The sequence below is a fragment of the Elgaria multicarinata genome, chromosome 4, assembly GCF_023053635.1.
Source record: "Elgaria multicarinata webbii isolate HBS135686 ecotype San Diego chromosome 4, rElgMul1.1.pri, whole genome shotgun sequence".
In the NCBI taxonomy this organism is placed as follows: Eukaryota; Metazoa; Chordata; class Lepidosauria; order Squamata; family Anguidae; genus Elgaria; species Elgaria multicarinata.
The window spans coordinates 110184914-110203781 of record NC_086174.1 but is presented as its reverse complement, the minus strand read 5'-3'; the positions used below and the strand labels follow the sequence as shown (position 1 = coordinate 110203781).

At 41.1% G+C, this 18868-nt stretch overlaps 1 protein-coding gene across 5 annotated transcripts in view; it reads left to right on the top strand.

The window, feature by feature from the left end:
• KCNQ5 (potassium voltage-gated channel subfamily Q member 5) overlaps positions 1 to 18868 on the top strand; it is a 322595-nt gene that overhangs the window by 221324 nt on the left and 82403 nt on the right. For all 5 annotated transcript variants that reach the window (XM_063125807.1, XM_063125805.1, XM_063125808.1 and 2 more), the window contains exon 2: positions 11107 to 11197. In XM_063125807.1, coding sequence (XP_062981877.1) covers positions 11107 to 11197 — 91 coding nt within the window. The remainder of the gene's footprint in view (positions 1 to 11106; positions 11198 to 18868) is intronic.

The window sequence follows — 18868 nt, the reverse complement described above, 5'->3', positions numbered from 1 at the left end:
GTTTGTTCTTATAACTATGGTTAGTTAAAACAAATCAGGATCAAACCATAGTTTGCTTTCCTAGTTTAATTAAGTACATTTAGAACAACACACAGTTCCCGAAATACAGACATAACTGAGAACTGTGATTAGTTCAAAAGTGTGAGCTTTTGATCTCACACATCTGAAGGAAGATGGGAATGGAGTTGTAATGACAAACCATGGTTTGTTACATTTGAATTAGAATTGTTTCCTTAATGTCTCTGTTTGTTATGACAGACAATTTAGTGTTATAAATTGTATATTAATGTTATTAGGGATATCTGGAAACACTATTTCCCATTGATACGGGCTATGGCAGGGGCCATCAATCTTTTGGATTCATGGGCATATTTGGGAATTTGAGAAACTGTTGTGGGCATAACCACAAAATAGTTCTCATGGAGGATGGTCACCACACCTAAAAAGAGGTCTGGCCATCACACCTAAAAAAAAGACTATAGAGCTGGGGAAAGTGCAGAAAAGGGCAACTAAAACGATTAAAGAGCTGGAGCATCACCCCTATGAGGGAAGGTTACAACAGCTGGGATTGTTTAGCCTGAAAAAAGGGGTCTAAGGGGAGACATGATAAGAGGTGTACAAAATTATGCATGCTGTGAAGAATGTGGATAGGGAGACATTTTTCTCCCTCTCTCAAAATACTGGAAACCGGGGTCATCCCATGAAGCTGATTGATGGGAGATTCAGGACAAATAAAAGGAAGTACTTCTTCACACAGCACATACGAAAGTGTGGAATCTGCTATGACACTCTTCACACAGTGCATAGTTAAATTATGGAATTCACTATCACAAGATGTAGTGATGACCACCAATTTGGATGGCTTTATAAGAGGATTGGATAAATTCCTGGAGGAGAAGACATCAATGGCTACTAGTCCTGATGGTTATGTGCTATCTCCAGTATCTGAGGCAGTAAGTCTGTGTGCACCAGTTGCTGGGGAACATGGGTGAGAGGGTGCTGTTGTACCATGTCCTGCTTTGTTGGTCCATGGTCAACAGCTGGTTGGCCACTGTGTGAACAGAATGCTAGACTAGATGGACCCTCGGTCTGATCCAGCAGGGCACTTCTTAGGTTCTTAGAATGTGACTATTCACATAATGGCTGCCATGGGGGCCTGGCTAGGCAGGGGGTGGGATGGTGATGCTAGAGGCTGGGAAGGAGGTTAGAGAAGGGAGGGGGGATGGAAAGAGTTGCTTCCTGGCCCACCCAATCTTCTTTCTCCTCATGCCCGGATCAGCTCATCAGTGGCAGGTTCAGGAACAGGAAGGAGAACTGGGTGTCCTAACATTTCAATTTTATTTAAGTTAAAGGGGGGCAGGAATGAAGAGCTTTGCAGGTGCTATTGGAGGTGCTCACAGCTGCCATGGCACCCATGGATGCTGTGTGGGAGACTCCTGGGCACAAATGTAACATTACATTTGTTACATTATTAGAATGTAAGCCTATGCGGCAGGGTTTTGTTATTTTATTGTTTTATTCTGTACAGCACCATGTACACTGATGGTGCTATATAAATAAATAAATAGTAGTAGTAGTAATAATAATAATAATAATAATAATAATAATAATAATAATAATAATGCACAAATGGACTCCATTTGATCATACTTGGAATGTGTTGGTTTGAATGTCATTATCTTCCATTTGTAACCCTCCCTTACTTCTGACTTTTTTCTTAACAGAAAAACTCTGTTATGGAGGAAAAGATGGAATAGCTGCACAGTGACTTTTAATTGGAAACATCCTTGCTGTCTGAATGTGTTTCTTCCTCCTCTGTCCCAGTCCCTTGTTCTTTTGTGTTGAGTCTTTTAGAATTTAGACCATAAGCCTGAGGGCAGGGATTACCTTACTGATATTTGGGGATCTTTTCCATCTGATAAGCAGGTAAAAATGCTTAAAACAGACAAAAAACACTATTCATTTCCACATTCTGGTAATTAATTGAAATGCATGCATATATGGTTTGACCTAAACTGCAATCTTGTATGTTACATGGTATTTTATAAATGAAAGTTTATTAAATAATTCAGAATAAGTTTGTGAAGGGATGCTGCAGACTGAGCAGTATGGAAAGGGTTGGGTAAGGAAAGACTTCCCAACCCTCTCTATACATATATATTCATTATTCATTCCCATTAAAGGCTCCCTGTAAAATCTTTCTGTTGAGAGATTAGAACCCATTCCTTGAGCACAGGGCTCAAAAGAATGCATACTGAAAATGCAATGCAGAACTATAGTAGATTTTTGCGTAGAAAAGGTTGACTGAAAAATAGTTCTAACTATGAATAGCAATACTTGTATCTTCTGAGAACACCATTTTATTAACAGTGGGAAAGGCTGTGCTTTGCAAAGTAGAAGATGCTGTTTTTCTTACCTGTTTCATGTGTCCCTCTCAGTTATTCAGTTTTACAGTACATGTTCTTAACAAAGTTATGCTGAATAGGAAAGAGCAGCCAAACCAAACTTGGAACAGTGGTCTCACTGAAAGAAAAAGAATTCATATTATTGTTTAAAAAAACCCACTATAATCTGTGCAGCACATAAGATGCCAACCTGTTCTTTCAAAAGAACATGAGAATTGTGAATTAATGATGGTTCAGTCCCCTTTCTCCACATTCAGTCATTTATCTAAAAATTACAATGGTTTTCCCCCCAAGCTACCATTTTTGTGATTGCAAGTATTTTTGATTGTTCAAGTCTGAAATTATACTTTGATGTTCACCTCAAAATATGTCTTATTCCTCCATCCAACAAAGGGTAATACCACTAGTGAAATAAACCTGTTTCAGAAGTTTGTTTAATGTAGAATTTAAAAGTGCGAGACAAGCTGCCAATTAAAAATGATAGAAGCCCCCAGTCAGTACAGTATGGGCTATAATTCTTTTTATGAATCTACCTTTTATTTGGATCCTGTTAAATTAGGGCTTGTATTCATCTTAAGGAAAAGAACTGTCCAATCTCTGTCTCCACCCGCCAGTATTCAGCTATGAAATTACTCTTGGCTCACACTTTCAAAGGCAGTTAAGTCAGTAGCATCATGGAAATTTGGCCAGGATTTGGTCCTAGATACAGCTGTTAAAAAAGGAAAACACAGAGACACACATACTCATTGCTTAAGGTTCCTTAATAGGCCATTATTAATCTTTCATTTGTTCTTTCACTTCTAATCTTTCATTCGTTCTTTCACTTTCTTATCCTTCCAACCATCATGTCTTAACTATTCTGAGCAGTATTTAGCTCCATTTTAAAAACCCAAGCAATTGCTTTTTAAAAACTGCTTTTTTCAAAGTATATGGTAGCTTTGGCCCTGTTTATAAACTAGATGCATAAATCAGCATCTAGGATGAAAATCTGAACAGTTATAGAATACACAGTGGTGCCTGGTCTGAGTTTTTCCCTTGTGTAAACCCTTTTGAAGGTCTTTCATCTCTGTGAGGTCCAAAAACCTTGGGTAACTTTGCTCTGGAACAACACCCTAGGAACTGCAGTATTGCAATGACAAACCCCATGGGTGCATGTCTCTGGCTATACAAATTGACATGTAGTTGTCTTCTAATGGGATTAATGAAAGATAACTGAGGGTGGGGGGGTATCCTATGCTGCCCGAGTGCCAACAGGACTCACCACTAGTGCAATGGGGAGCTGGCAGTTCTTAAAGCAGCTGGATCAAGCAGAAATGCTCATTTCTGAAAGACGTTGGGTCAGTGGAGCTCTAAAAAGGGGAAGCTCCATTCACCTGTCCCAACTCAAAACAAGCATTTCTGCTCATTTCCAGGACTGCTTTAGGAAGCGTTAGCTCTTCATTGCGCTAGTAGTTGGTCCTGTGGGCACAATGGAATGAGTGGAAACACAGCAGCAGTATTCATTACTATCCTGGATGTAGGATAGCACAGACTTGATGGTTACTAGCCTAATGGCTGTGGATGCGGGAGCAGAAACATATGCAAACTCCAACCCAACATCCAAAGCTGTCTGGACTACTTCCAGGAATGATCTGAGTTCTTTGTCTTTTGCTTTTTTCCAGTCATTTCTCCACCTCCCCTCATCTTTCCACCCACAGCTTGCACTTCAGTCTTATTAAGGCTGATGTTGCTTGACATGAGAACTCGCCATCCATACTTCCATTTCTGGGGCTAGTGCACATACCCACAGCCAAGGATCTGGTCAAGTTCCTATTATAAGAAGCAGCCCTGCTGTGGGCTTCCTTCCTGGGAACAGCACAGAAGACCATCTGGCCAAGGAGGGCTGACTGGTGCCACAACAACTGCCCAGCCCCTGCCTCAGCTGCTGTTACCTGCTGGCAAGAGTGCCTCCCTGCATTTCCAAGCTCTCCTGGACTGTTTTACTTTGCAGCTTGCTAGCAAGGGTTTGCAGCTGGGGACTGTGTGGTGGCTGGAGTGGGCCAGAGCCTCACCTGCAAGAGGCCCACGGCCGGCCGGCCGGCCCCCTGTTGGTTTGGATGCAAGATGGCTTCCAGGCTCTGTGTGAGAGACAGGCCTGTGGCCCTGATCTAGGGTGAGAGCCTAGCTGGAGGAAGCTGTTGGTGTGTGGGGTCCTCACTGAGTGCGAGTCAGGGGAGGCGAAAGATAGAAACAGAGGATAAGAGCTCCACCCAACTGGGGATAGAATGGGTCTTATCTATTTGCCCTAGTCCATTGCCTTTGCTCCTTAATTTTCTTGTCTTCCGTCTCTCTTCCTTTTTTCCTTTTTATTTTTTTATTTTGGAGGGGGGAAGGGGTGCTACAAACCAGGATGTGCCAAGGTGGAAGGGAGGGTGACATGGAGGTAGTGGGTGCCCCTATAACAGTTGTCATGGGTAGGGGAAGGTATGGTATGATGGGGAAGAAATGTCATCAAAGTTGTGGGGGATCCAGGTGGCTACAAGCCATTCCCCCTTCTGATCCCCTCCCCATCCCGCAGGTTCCTGGTGGACTGGCTACTGTACCCTGTGGCCTAGTGGTGGTGTTGCTGAATGCCAAGTCAGTTCGCAACAAGATCGCAATCATCCATGATATGATTGTGGATGAAGGATCTGACCTAGCTTTCAATACGGAGACCTAGGTGGGTGAGCTGGGCAGTGTAGATATGACCCAGCTTTGCCCACCTGGTTACTTGGTGCAGCACCAACCCAGGCTGGAGGGTCGGGGGGAGGGGAGTCACTGTGATCCATAAAAATCCAATCTCTCTCACCAGGAAACCCATCCACCCTGGGAAAGGATGTGAGGGCCTGTACCTTGTGCTGGACCAAGAGACAGATTGGGGATACTATGCACCCACCCTGCTACCCAATGGACTCCCTGACTGAGCTGGCTAAGGCAGTCTTGGATGTGATGCTGGAAAATTCTAGGACCCTGGTCATGGGAGATTTCAACATTTACGCTGAGGCTGCTTTAAAAGGACCAGCTCGGGACTTCATGTCCTCCATGACAACCATGGGGTTGTCTCAATTTGGTATGATAACTATCATCTGGTTGCCAATACCCCATTTTTGAGCAAGGTACTCGAGAAAGTTGTGGCATCTCAGCTGCAAGCATACTTGGATGAAATTGATAATTGGAATTAGCACGTACATTTCTCAAGAGCAATGTTTACTAATCATAAAATATCCCATTGCTGAAGTAGAAATTTCAGTGCAAAGGAATATTCGTATGTGGAAATAGTGTGGAGAAACCAGAAATGCTAGCAGTATCCAGTTTCCTTGCAAGCATTCCTCATATGAACTATGTACTGTGCTGGGAGAAGATGCTTGATTAGAAGTTATTCTAGAAGAATGCAACCTTCTTGATAGTCTGTTATTTTATCCCATTTATGCTTTTAGTAGATAAGAACGCTTGTTTAATGAGATATTTCAGAGGAAAATTAATCCTCCCTTTTGGCATACATTTTATGTTCTCCCCAGGTCCATGGCATAGCTTGAGTCGTAATAGTAATATCATCTGTGAATCTAGGTGTAACCCAGTAGTATGAGTAGGGAATTGGAAGACAGTATACTCCCCAAGGTACAATGCATAGCACAGGATTAGTTCAACATCACAGGATAATGATGTACCAGCAATCAGGGCTGGCCCTCCTAAGAAGCAGGGTGAATCCCCTGCCTAGGGGATGGAGCAGGACCAACTGTCTGTCAGCATTCTGTGGGCATGCTCTGTTCTCACTGGGCTGTTTTAAGAATCCCCCCCGTTTATTTATTTTTTCCTAAAGATTTTTTGTACAGGACACGGACTAAGGGGCTCAAGTTACAGGAAGCCAGATTACTGCTGGACATCAGGAAAATCTTCCTGACTGTAAGAGTAGTACAGCAATGGAACCAATTACCTAGGGAGGTCATGGACTCTCCCACACTAGAGGCATTCAGGAGGCAACTGAACAGCCACCTGTCAGGAATGCTTTAAGGTGGATTCCTGCATTGAGCAGGGGGTTGGTCTCAGTACCTTCAGCTATGTTCCTCATCAGCAACCTTAGTAGAGTTATATTAATTTTCTTGAAATCTCATCCTTATCTTTGACATTGTATATGATCTCTTAGTAGTGCATTTTAAATGGAATTTTCACTTGGGGTGTGTGGAGGAACTTAAATTAGTATTTTTAACTATGCAAAGAAACATTTAACAGTACTTTCAACCTTTTGTAACAGTACTTTTAACCATTTGTAAAAAATATAAATTGCTCATTGCTTCCTTGTAAAAAAAATATCAATAATTTGTTTCTGTTTTTTATGAGAGATACTAGTCCAAAGCTTCCTTGGGTGTACCAAAGTAGTAGTGCAGTCTTTTTGGATAGAGGCCAATATTGACAAGCTAGAAAACAAAGTACATGAAATCATATGACATAGACCAACAAAATGAAAGTGAAGTAGGCATGAATGTTGAGTTAAAGCAATATGAATATCTCTAATTTTAGAATGACTAAATGTTCTTTAGAGATCATCCCTTCCACAATAAAGATTCGGTAATAAGAAGTTATAACTCAGTTGCTACAATCTTATTTTCAGAATGAAAAAAGCGTAAATTTAATCTGTTCTTCAGATGCTTAAGAGACCTATTTTACTAAATCTTTTTTATGAGGATATTACTTGCTTTCATGAGGTCTCAGCCTCTAAGGTCATGCTGTTATAATCATGGAGAAGGCGAAAGAGTAAGTTGTTTCATATTAATGTTTACAATATAAACTTACAAGCCACCTTCTATGGAGGAATACTTATGTTCTATACAGTTTTGTCAAAACATTTAAAACAAATTTTAATAGCCTTTGTCATATCTCATTTTACTTGCATAAACAAGTCACATTGAAACTATAAATGATGGAAAATTTAATCCTTGTGGCTTGCGTTATCAAAACTATTCTTTTCTACAATGTCAGCAGAGAATTGTTTTTGAAAACATTTATTTTTAAAAGGAAGATGTCATAATAGGATCCTAAACTTAAGTTAGTTGGTGTTTTAACCTTTTAAGTATTGCTGAGCTAATCAAGAAACCATGTGAATGGTCCACAGTGAAACAAAGGAAACTCCGTTAAACAAAGGAACTCATTAGGCCTGTGGTTTTCATATGTTTGGAAACCATGGAATTCCTTGGAAAATTATCAGATGTTCCTCATTGAGAAGGACTAGAAAAAGCTTCACTGATGTATATCTATAGGAGGCTGGTGGTTATATAGGGTGACCATATGGAAAGGAGGACAGGGCTCCTGTATCTTTAACAGTTGTATTGAAAAGGGAATTTCAGCAGGTGTCATTTGTATATATGGAGAACCTGGTGAAATTCCCCCTTCATCACACCAGTTAAAGCTGCAGGTGCCCTGCCCTCTTTTAAATCTAGTCACTCTGGTATAGCTCCTGCAGCTTTAACTGTTGTGATGAAGAGGGAATTTCACCAGGTTCTCTATCTATACAAATGACACCTGCTGAAATTCCCTTTTCTATGCAATTGTTAAAGATACAGGAGCCCTGTCCTCCTTTTCATATGGTCACTCTAGGTTATAGGGTGCACTTGCTTATAGTTCAAGCAAGACAACAGAAAGATCCGATAGGCCTGGCCCCAGATGTCCTCCCTAGAACAAGCCACAGCATCTTCTGCATCATCCTGCGGTATTGTGGAAAAGGTTCTCTAAAGAGGCAGAAAGAATGAAAACTAGATTAATCAATGTTAAGAGATACAGAAGTGCTAGCTGGCACTATGAAGACTTTGCTATACTGCCTGATAGAGTTTAAGGAAGTAACTTGGCTTGTAGAGAGTCAAACTAAGTCTGTAAAAATGTCCTTACATACAAGCCAGTTGTGAATTTCATAACTTGGAGTATGTTTATCTTTGAGTTGCTATCTTTGGTCAGTATCCAATACTGCTGCTGCAATCGCTTTTGATCTGTTGCACAAGCTGAACCCACTGTGTAATACAAAGTAGCAGTTCAAAAGGCAACCCCAGAAATAAGCGGAAATGCTTGTTTCTGAATTAGGACAGTTTCGCTTGTTTCCTGAATCTTTTTCCTTCTGCAAGTTTTCCTTCTGCTGACCTGCTCCGTTTCAGAAATGAGTGTTTGTGCTTGTTTACAGCTATTCCTGGAACCACTGACTATCCATGGTTCTAGCACGGGGGAAGGATTGGATACTGCCGTTTGTTTTTGGCTTTTAAGAAGTCCTACCAAAATAATAGTCAATCACAAGGGAGTTAGCTTCTCCTAAAACAGAGCTTGTAATGGAAAAGTTAAGCACATGCTGAAGTTGCCTTATTAGAACCAATAGTTTTTAAGAGTTTTACATTGGCTGGACGTGCCCACAAGTTCTCTTCTCTCTGTGTTTCAAAAGTTGCAGAAATAAGTTTGAAACTGTGTTGGCAAATAAGTTTGAAACTGTGTTGGCAAAAATGCTAAAGGCTCAGAAACAAGAAGGATTTTTTTCTCTGTGCATGTGACCCATATAACAATATTAGCCGTGTTCAAATATCATACTAAACTTAGCATGCAAACTCCTCTCTCCTTCCCCTATGTGGCTGGAAGGAGGAGTTCAGAAGCTTTTACTTTTAGTTAACCATGATTAGTTGTGTCATTTGGCACAATAAACTATTGTTAACATTAACTATAGTTAATTTCCAACAAGCCAATTTAAAAACCAAGGTTTCTCAAGCTGCCTTGTTGGAAATTAACCACAGATAGTGTTAATCACTTTTTCTAGATCAGATTACATGGGCAGCTGCTGTCAATTAAAAGTGGAAGCAAAAGCTTCTGAACTCCTTTCAGCTGTGAGAGGGGGAGGAACAAGCCAGCTGGAGGCTCACTGCAACTAAGGCATCTTAGGCTGACCATACTTTCAACACAATGGGGACGTTTGCGTGTCACGCAATGATAGCAAGCTACTGTAGCTTACTAATCACCCTTGTGTCGTGCGAACTGGCTCATGTCTGTCTTACTCAAGCACATACTTTGACCTGCTCTTGAATCCCTTCCTTTGTAAACTGCAAAATTTGCAGGTGAAATTTGGGTAATGAGAGACCTGTCAGAGGTCTATATATCTCCAACTTTTAAGTAGAACTGAAATTGGTATGTTGATTCCAGAAGCTTACATTCAGACCATTGGACCTTTCTTTATATTCTTCTTCTCAACTCATTGGTGTATTATATGATTGCTCACAGTGTCAGTGGCACATTGCTCTGTAAACAAGACTTTGGCCCAATACTCAATGGCTCTGTTCTAAGCTATTCTGTCAATCAAGCCTCTTACCTCTACATTTTGGCACAATAAATTGCCTGTTTTGAAACAGTACTATTTCAATAGCCTTGTGTTATTGTATCAGTTTATTTTGCAACAGTAATTATGTACTGTATACAAATAGTTACCGTAGTTGAAAATACATTTGAAACAGTTTAGGCACTTCAAAACAGCACTTAGACAAACACATTTGAAAATGTTAACGTAAAAAAGTAATACTTACGATGAATGTACGATTATTTCATGTGTATTCAAAAAAGGAAGAGTTAATCAGCTAAAATGTGTTACGGGAAGGCCAAGGAGAATTTGATGTTTATGAAAAGAGATTAATAGCCTCAGGAATAGTTATTTAGGACACTGACTTGGAGAACAATGTATAGTACACGGTCTTTGTAGTTATGATTTTACATGAATGACATAACACTGAAGGAATATAGGTAATTATCTAGTTTTTGACAACTATACTTTAAGCATGAAATGTTTTGTATATTTAAAACATCTCACTTTTAGAAAGTGCTATTTAGTAGCTGACACCTTTGGTAATTGCCTATTTTTCAAAACAGTTTTTTAATTAATATACACTATCCCCTATTTCTTTTGCCCCTGCATACTTAAATATACCCCCTTCACCTTATAGTTTTTTCCAACTTTTGATTCTCAAATTCATCATATATGATTTTCCTGTTGGCTTATGTTGTTTGTTCTGATTTTCCAAAGTGACTAATATGAGCCTCACATGCAAGAAACCAATACGTTCATGATCATCTCCTAAACTAGTTCTTCATAATCCTTTTCAATATCAGTTTCTTTAAAAAATAAATAACTCCTTAAGAGTTATTGCTTTCCCCAAATCTTTCCCTTCAGTTCTTATGTTTAACTAAGTTTGGACTTCTTTATACCACCTTCTTCATCTTCTTTTCAAATACAACAAGCTTTTGTAGGTGTTCTGATTTTGTTTCATTTGTTTTCTCAAAGCACATGCCACTTAGGTACAAAGAGTTCTCAGCCCCATATCTTGTTTGAGTAGGTTTCGTGAAAGAACTGTTTAGACAATTTAAAACATATACAATTATCTTGTAATATAACTAGCTTTGCACGTGTAAATACTAGCTGAATATAAAATGTGTAATTCATTTCCTATTGAATAAATAGCGAGAATCTTATGGATTTTTATTGATCTGTAAAGATGCTATCAACATTGTTTTCTCTCTGAAATCATACATTTGAGTGAATGTGACTTACTGCATTCAAATCATACTCTGCTAGGGACATAAGCAATTCAGATTACTTAGAGTTTCATTTATTTAAAGTTCTACTTTCCCCCCAATGTCCTCACTATTTTTTTTATAATCTTTTGTTTTTCAGTTTTCTTCTTGTGTTTGGGTGCTTGATTTTGTCAGTATTTTCTACCATTCCTGAGCATATCTGGCTTGCCAGCAGTTGCCTCTTCATTCTGGTAAGTGAAATTTCTAAACACAAAATAATTCAGGGATTAAGTTTATTGTATAGTATATACATTCCCAAACAGAGTAAATTTTGTTGTTGTTTTTTAATCAGTAAATGGGGAAAGAACTGACAGCGCAATTCTATGCATGTCTACCAAGAAGTAAGTTCCACTGTATTTAGTGGGGCTTACTCCCTAGTAAGTGTGTTTAGGACTGTAGGATCTACACTACACTATTTTATATTTCCTCATGCAAGATATATAATGGGGCAGATACAGGCATGTACAGTTTGTGCAACTATGCAGCCCCCCTGCTAGGAGAAGCAATTGCCTATGAGGACCTCCCCTTGCTCTTTTCCCAAAAAAGTAAAACAATATTTGGAGTTTCTTTGGGTTGATCATATTTCAGAAGAAATTAGAATTCTGTCTGTTTAATCATTTTGAAGAAGGGCAGAAATCCTTAGGTACAGATTTGCAAGTAACCTCAATGCATTTATAGGATAAAGTAAATCTCTAGAAGCTTTCTCATGGACCATAGTACTCCTGACTATATTGGAATGTGGTCACCATAGTCCTGGGCCAGATCTACACAAAGCAGGACATGACACTTTGAAAACGTTTTGAAAACTGTATATGGTGTGTGTCCTGGGCTCCAACAGTTGTCACTACTGCTATAAACCGTTCTAAAGCAGTAGTGTAGGTCCTGCCCTGTTCTTCAAAGTCCAGGAGTTATATTGCTGCCTAAAATGTCCTAATTTTGAGTCTAGTATTATTATCCTGCTTATAAACATTTAGCCTCGTGTGGCGCAGAGCAGTAAAGCAGCAGTTTCTTCAGCTGAAACTCTCCCTACGGCCTGAGTTCGATCCCAGCGGAAGCTGGGGCCTGTCTACACACAGTCGTCGGGGTGCCCTGAAGGCGCCCCGAAACTCCTAGTGTAGACACCTGTTCAGAAGAGACGGAGGAAGAGGCGGCGGCGGCGGCGAAAAGTTCCCAGGGCTCGGCAGCTTCGCTGGTGAGTCCTTGCCACCGAGCCCAACTCCCCGCCGGCCTCCTGCTGCCGGCGAAAGAGCCACCCGGGTTGGAGAGCTCGGCGGAAGCAGAAGCCGAGCTCTCCGACCCGGGTCGCTCTTACCCCGGCAGCAGGGGGGAGGCGGCGGCGGCAAGGACGCGGCCGGTTCCCCAGCCAGCTCCTCGCCGCCTCCCCGCCGGCCTCCTGCTGCCGGGGTAAGAGCGACCCAGGTCGGAGAGCTCAGCGGAAGCGGAAGCCGAGCTCTCCGACCCGGGTCACTCTTACCCCGGCAGCAAGAGGCCGGCGGGGAGGGGGAGGCGGCGGCAAGGACGAGGTCAGTTCCCCTGCTGCCGCCTCCTCCGTCTCTTCAGCTGCCGTCTGCACCATCGTTTTGGGGTCGTACTGGGGGCACATGCATGCGCCTTCAGTACGGCGTGTGGAAGGGGCCCTGGTTTCAGGCAGCCGGCTTGGGTCGATTCAGCCTTCCATCCTCCCGAGGTCGGTAAAATGAGTACCCAGTTAGCTGAGGGAAAGGTAATAACAGCCGGGGAAGGCACCGGCAAACCACCCCGCTATAAGGCCTGCCAAGGAAACGTCAGCAAAAGCTGGTATCCCTCCTAGGGGGGGATCTACACTACTGCTTTGAAGCGCTTTATAACAGTTTTGACAACTGTTGGGGCCCAGGACACACTGCATATACAGGTTTCAAAACATTTTCAAAGCGCTTTAAAGCAGTAGTGTAGATCCCCCCCAAGAGTCAGTAATGACTCAGTGCTTGCACAAGAGGTTCCTTTCCTTATAAACATTATGTTTGTATCTGTTGTATCTGTATTAATAAAATGTATGTTGGGACCAAGTGGATGAAAGCACAACATCACAAGGTAAATACTTTTGATTATACTATTTAGCACAACTATTTACAGTGATGTGCATAATTGAAGTGTTATGAAGGGATACACTATTATGAGTAACATACTCTCATTTCTGCATTTCCATCTTATGCTGCCGTTTTCTCTGCCAGTATGGGAGTTAGAACATGTTGGACAACAGGGAAGCAGTTGGCCCTCTGGTCCGTCTGAACTAAACACCCTGTGCACCACTTGTGGGGGACAGGTGGAAGGGTGGTATTGCGCTCATGTCCTCCCTGTGGGTTTCCCATTGACATCTGTTTGGCTACTTTGTGAACAGAATACTGGACTAGGTGGACCCTCAGTCTGATCCAGCATGGCTCTTCTTATGTGCTTATGTTCTCTTGGCATGGCCCAATCTACCTACTCCCCTTCCAACCAATCAGGATGTGACTGCAAGGTGGGTGTTTGGTTCAGGCAGACCAGAGGGGCAACTGCTTCCCTTTTGGCTAGCAGTAAATTGAGCTCTCCCTTTGAAAAATAAAAAATTGCTAATTGCTAATTAGAAAATAGTGGTTAATATAATACATGTGATCTGCAAATGAAATGATAACAAATACTTTAATTAGAAGACAGCTGTATAATAAATAATTCTATATAATATATAATTCCTAAGATTATATATGGTTGCTTGTATTGTAATTGCCATTTAATTTCCAGCCTTTTTCTAGTGTATATTTAAATATATGATAACACTTTTGTCTAACTTATTAATTTCATTTTATGACATAGGGTAAATTCTACCTGGGCTGCACTTTTCATTGCAGAATTGTAGACCTGCAATGTAGCCCCTGGTAAGGCATTGTCCCCAGCACATAGTAAACACTATTCCCAGATTTCATTCACTTGTTATTTAGTTTTCTTTCCATACTCTACAAGTGCTTGGGGCACAAATGTTCCCAAAACTCCAAACAAATCTTTGAGTTTGGGATATTTTATTGCCCCAAGATACATTTGAATGTGGCTTGGAGCAGAAAAATACCTGACAAACCATTTATGTAGGTTTCTTTGGTTTTGTTCCATGTAGGTAAACTATCAGCCCCAAACTGCCAATTTCAACAATATTGTCTGAAAAATGCCAGCTTTCACATGACACTAGTGGAAGGAATTTCCACTACAGGGAACAGCTACTAAGAATACCTCACTGTGGCCTGGGGACTATCTTGATGGTGCTGCATTGGTGCCATGCCAAGCCCCAAACCCTGCAGTTTCACTCCTCTAGGGTTGCGCCGGATAATCCTCATGCCAAGGAGCAAACACAGTGTTTACGGCTGCCCCCAACCCCGTCCCTCCCTGGCTTTATCCCCCTTGCCCCTTTCTGAGGCAATTCTGCAGACAACTGGTGGACAAACATTTACAGGCTCCTCTGCAAAAGGGAAACTTCCCAAACTCTTCTCCCCATGCCAAAGGCAGCATGGGGGCACTCCAGCAGCCATTCCATTCACTGCCCCGCCCCCTGCCACAGTGGATGGTGACCAACCAATGGTCACCATCTGCCTGGCTTCAAGGATGGAGCAAGGTTAGACGGCCAAATGACCCATGTTTGCCTCACTCCATCCTGAAAAGTTGGGGTAAATCCTCGACTTTTAAAATGTGGGGCTTGTCTGGAAAGCCCCACAATGGCTTCGAGGTGGCTGCGTTGTTGTTTAATTGATGCAGAGCCACCACAGAGTCACAGCCTCGGGGCTTCCAAAGCATATAGACAGCCCCCTGGTCTTTCAAATTTTTTGTATGAATACAAGTAAAGGGGCGTTCTTGCAGTGGTTCTCAAATCTTCCAAGCCAAAGACCCAATTTTATCCCTATCTATAATATTTAATCATCATCATCATCATCAACAACAACATCTTTAAATGTGTTCTCCCTTCCTTTTTCATTTTTCTTTTCTATATTTTTCCTTTTCCCCCAAGCAGTGATGCAACATAGTACTACTTCCTGGGCCGTGCATTCTGGCCATGACAGAAGCTATGCACGTCAAGAGAGATCATTCAACATCCTCTGTAACAGCATGTGAAGTGTTGGGGTTTACCTCACAAACTGCTCATTGTAGCCAAGGCTCGAATCACTAGACATCCCAGCATCTCCTGCGACATTGCAAATTATACTGACCTAAACTTCTGCATAATGCAGAATTGCAGCAGATACTGCTTTCAGAAAAATATAAAATGTGTATTGACCCACTTTAAGTGGGGTCACAGCTCACCAGTAGGGTTTAACAATTTAATAAACTAGATTATAGAACAGTGTTCTTCATGCTGATGTATCACAGGCAGACAGCAAAATAAGATCTACCCCCAAAATTAAATTCAACGATATGCTGGTTTCAAAGACCAGAGTTAAAGTGATCTCATATTGGCTCAAGCTCTACAAAGCCAAGAAATTGGAAGCTTACGCCTATGCCTAAACAGACAAGCTCTGTGATCAGTGATGATGTTGTGTAATGTCACAAATTGTGCTTGCTTGCAACTTACCCTCCATGCAACCACAGTTTCTCTTGGTCTTTCAATCCCTAATCCAGATGGGGAAGATGGAGAGCCTGGGATCAGCAAAGATGCTCCACATTGTCAAGGTCCAGTATTGCCTTATGAAGCATCTTTGTGCATTAAATACACAAAGTGCAATATAACCCTCCAAACAGCAAAAATTAAAAATTCTGGTATCTTTCAAATAAATTGTAATCCTTTTCTCCTCCCCACACCTCAGCTTATTTTTTTAATATTTGGTTGGACTGGAGAAAGGGCCTTCTCGGTGGCCACTCTCAAGGCTCCAGAACTCCCTCCTGAGGGAGACTACTTTGGCTCCCTGTCTGTTGTCCTTCCACTGCCAGACAAAGTTTTTTTGAAAAAAAATTATTTTATTGAAGCAGGCCTTTGGGATATAAACTGGGCTGCTACTGGAGGATGCTTGTTTTTTTGTTTTTGTTTTGTTAGTTTTGGTGTGTGTGTTTTTGAATTGGCAAATGCTGCTTATTTCTTTGAGTTTTAATTATCTTTTTCATTTATTTGTTTTTATGCTGTTTTAATAAATATTTTGTTTTAATTTGGTTTTTATTTAATTTGGCTGCTTTGAGTGCCATAATTTGTTAGAAAAACTGGATATAGTGTAGATTAAATAAGTAAATAGCCACCCTGCTCCATCCCACACTGGAGGGCCTGTGACTTCCTGAGAGGCTTTTCAGGGGGCAGGCAGGTGGTCGCAGGGTAGAGGAAACAGCACAATACTTTCCTTTCATGAACTTAAGTTAAACTAGGTTAGGATCCAACCCTCCTCCTCCTCCTCCTCCTTTCTGTACTGACATCAGAAGCAGGAAGATAGGCTTATGGTTAGGGACGGGTGAATCTGTCCAGCTTTATTTTATCAAGGTTCTCCTTTTTCCACAACTAAGCTCATACCGACTTGGGTCCTCATTGGATTGTGAACTTCTCTTTTCTTGCATGGAAATTTCTATCTAATTCTGTATGCATTTTCTTATAAATCAATCAATCTTTATTTGTTTAAAACCAAAGCTCTTCGCAAAACAGGAAAGAAGAAATGCCTCCAAGTAAATCCACAACAAAGGATCAAATCAGATAATCTCCACCACTAATAAATACAATGCTACACATAATTCTAAATTTTAAAAGCAGCCATTCCAAGTAATGAAATTTGGTACTTAATATATTTTTTCTGGTCAGTCAAAGTCATACAGATTTCCTCAAAATCTGACAAACCCAATTCAAGGTGCTGGTTTTAACCTATAAACCTTACATGGCTTGTGACCGCAATACCTGATGGAACCCCTATCCCGACATGAACCGGCTCAGCAACCACAATCAACACTTGAGGCCTTCCTCCAAGTGCCTCCTCTGTGAGTGGCTCGGAGAGTGGTGACAAGAGAGAGGGTCTTCTCAGTGGTGCCCCCCCCCAACTGTGAAATGAGCTGTCATCCTTTCAGCACCAGTTTAAGACTGCCCTTTACTCCCAAGCATTTAATGGCATATGATGGGGTATTTATGGCAATAAACAGGTCTAATATTTTATTGAAACTGTTTTTAGCTGTCTAAATTGTTTTAAAATTTGGATATTTAATTTTCAACGCTGTATTTTACACTGTATTTTAATGCTGTATTTTATTATCTTATGAATTGTTGTAAATAGCCCAGAGAGCTTCGGCTATTGGGCAGTCTAGAAATGAAATAAAATGTCGTCATCATCATCATCATCATCATCTCAGGACAAGCAGGAAAACAGGATAAAAATCTCTCTCTAGGTACCTCATACAATGGACATTACAACAAATAATGCCAATTAGCCTCCACCTCTGACCACTTAAAACACAGAGTCATTGATCCCGTTGAACTTTAAGGAACCTTCCTTCCAAACAAGCAGTAGGGGATAGTTTAGAAGTGCTGCATTTTTCTAAATGTACACTTTATATCTATGTGTTTCTTAAAGACATACAACCTAACTGAGTGCTGCAGACATGGTCCCTTCTTCTCTGGCTGATTTCGGCTGGCCTGGGAGGGCAGGGTCAGCCATCAAGGCTGCTGCTCCTACTGAATGTGGCTAGAGATCATCTAGCTTGCAAGACCTGGGCCAGATCTACACCAAGCAGGATATGACACTTCGAAAACGTTTTGAAAACTGCATATGGAGTGTGTCCTGGGCCCCAACAGTTGTCACTACTGTTATAAACCGTTTTAAAGCAGTAGCGTAGATCCTGCCCTGTTCTCTGGCTCATTCTATCTGGCCTGTTAAGGAGGGGGCGGGCTCCAGCTTTGAAGGTTGCTGCTCCTGCTGCTATTTTTGCTGCTGTTTGGATATTAGTAATAATAGTAGTAGCAGTATTTGTTTCTCCTTTGTTTGGCTTTAATATGAATTATTACGAGATTGTTTAATTTTAGTGTGTTTTTATTGATGTGAGATGCATTTTGTTCCATGTTCAGTCTCAAGAGGTGCAATTTGGGTGTGCTTGTATAAAATTGCAAGTTTCTCATCCGTATCTACTTGTGGTAGGCCGTGTTTGCTACCCAGTGTTTTTGACATCTGTGAATTCTGAATGGTTTATAAGCTTGAATTTATTTGATGTCAAAACTGTAAATAATTTAAAATCCTAAATAGACAGGTTTTCACATTTTGATTCACATTTTTATATTTTTAAAAATCCCAGTACAGTAAGAAGAGGCCCTTGTTCAATTGCAGGTGTGTGTGTGTGTGTGTGTGTGTGTGTGTGTGCGTGCACATATTGGGATGGTTGGTCAGCCGTTTTTAAGGCTACTTTACCATGTTCACTCACACAGCTATGCAGCTATAAATAACCACCCAATCTTCTTATTTTAAAAGCTGCATTCCTTCACAGTTGTGCATGCATTTGCTAAATGTTCTTAAATAAAGGAATCTGAAATGGCAGCAGGAGATCCTCCTTCTCCTGCAATTGCAACACTATGGGGAATCTGCTCACAGTATAAACTTAAATGAAAACACACACATGATCTACCTAAGTCCTCCTAAATATTTCACAATCACAACACTATGCATCGGTAAGTGGCACTTGATTGCATTATGTACATCATTGATACTGTGTTTTAGTCATTAATATGTGAACACAGACCCACAATTGTAAGTGGGGAAAAAATTCTGGCATAGCAGTGGCTTGGAACCAAAAAGGGTTAAGGGTGGATTCTACCAAGTTGACCTCCCCACCCCCAATATGTTATAATTCTACAAGGTTGGCACACACTGGGAAAAATACCACACAGAAATTGCAACAAATAAAAGTGGGCTGGA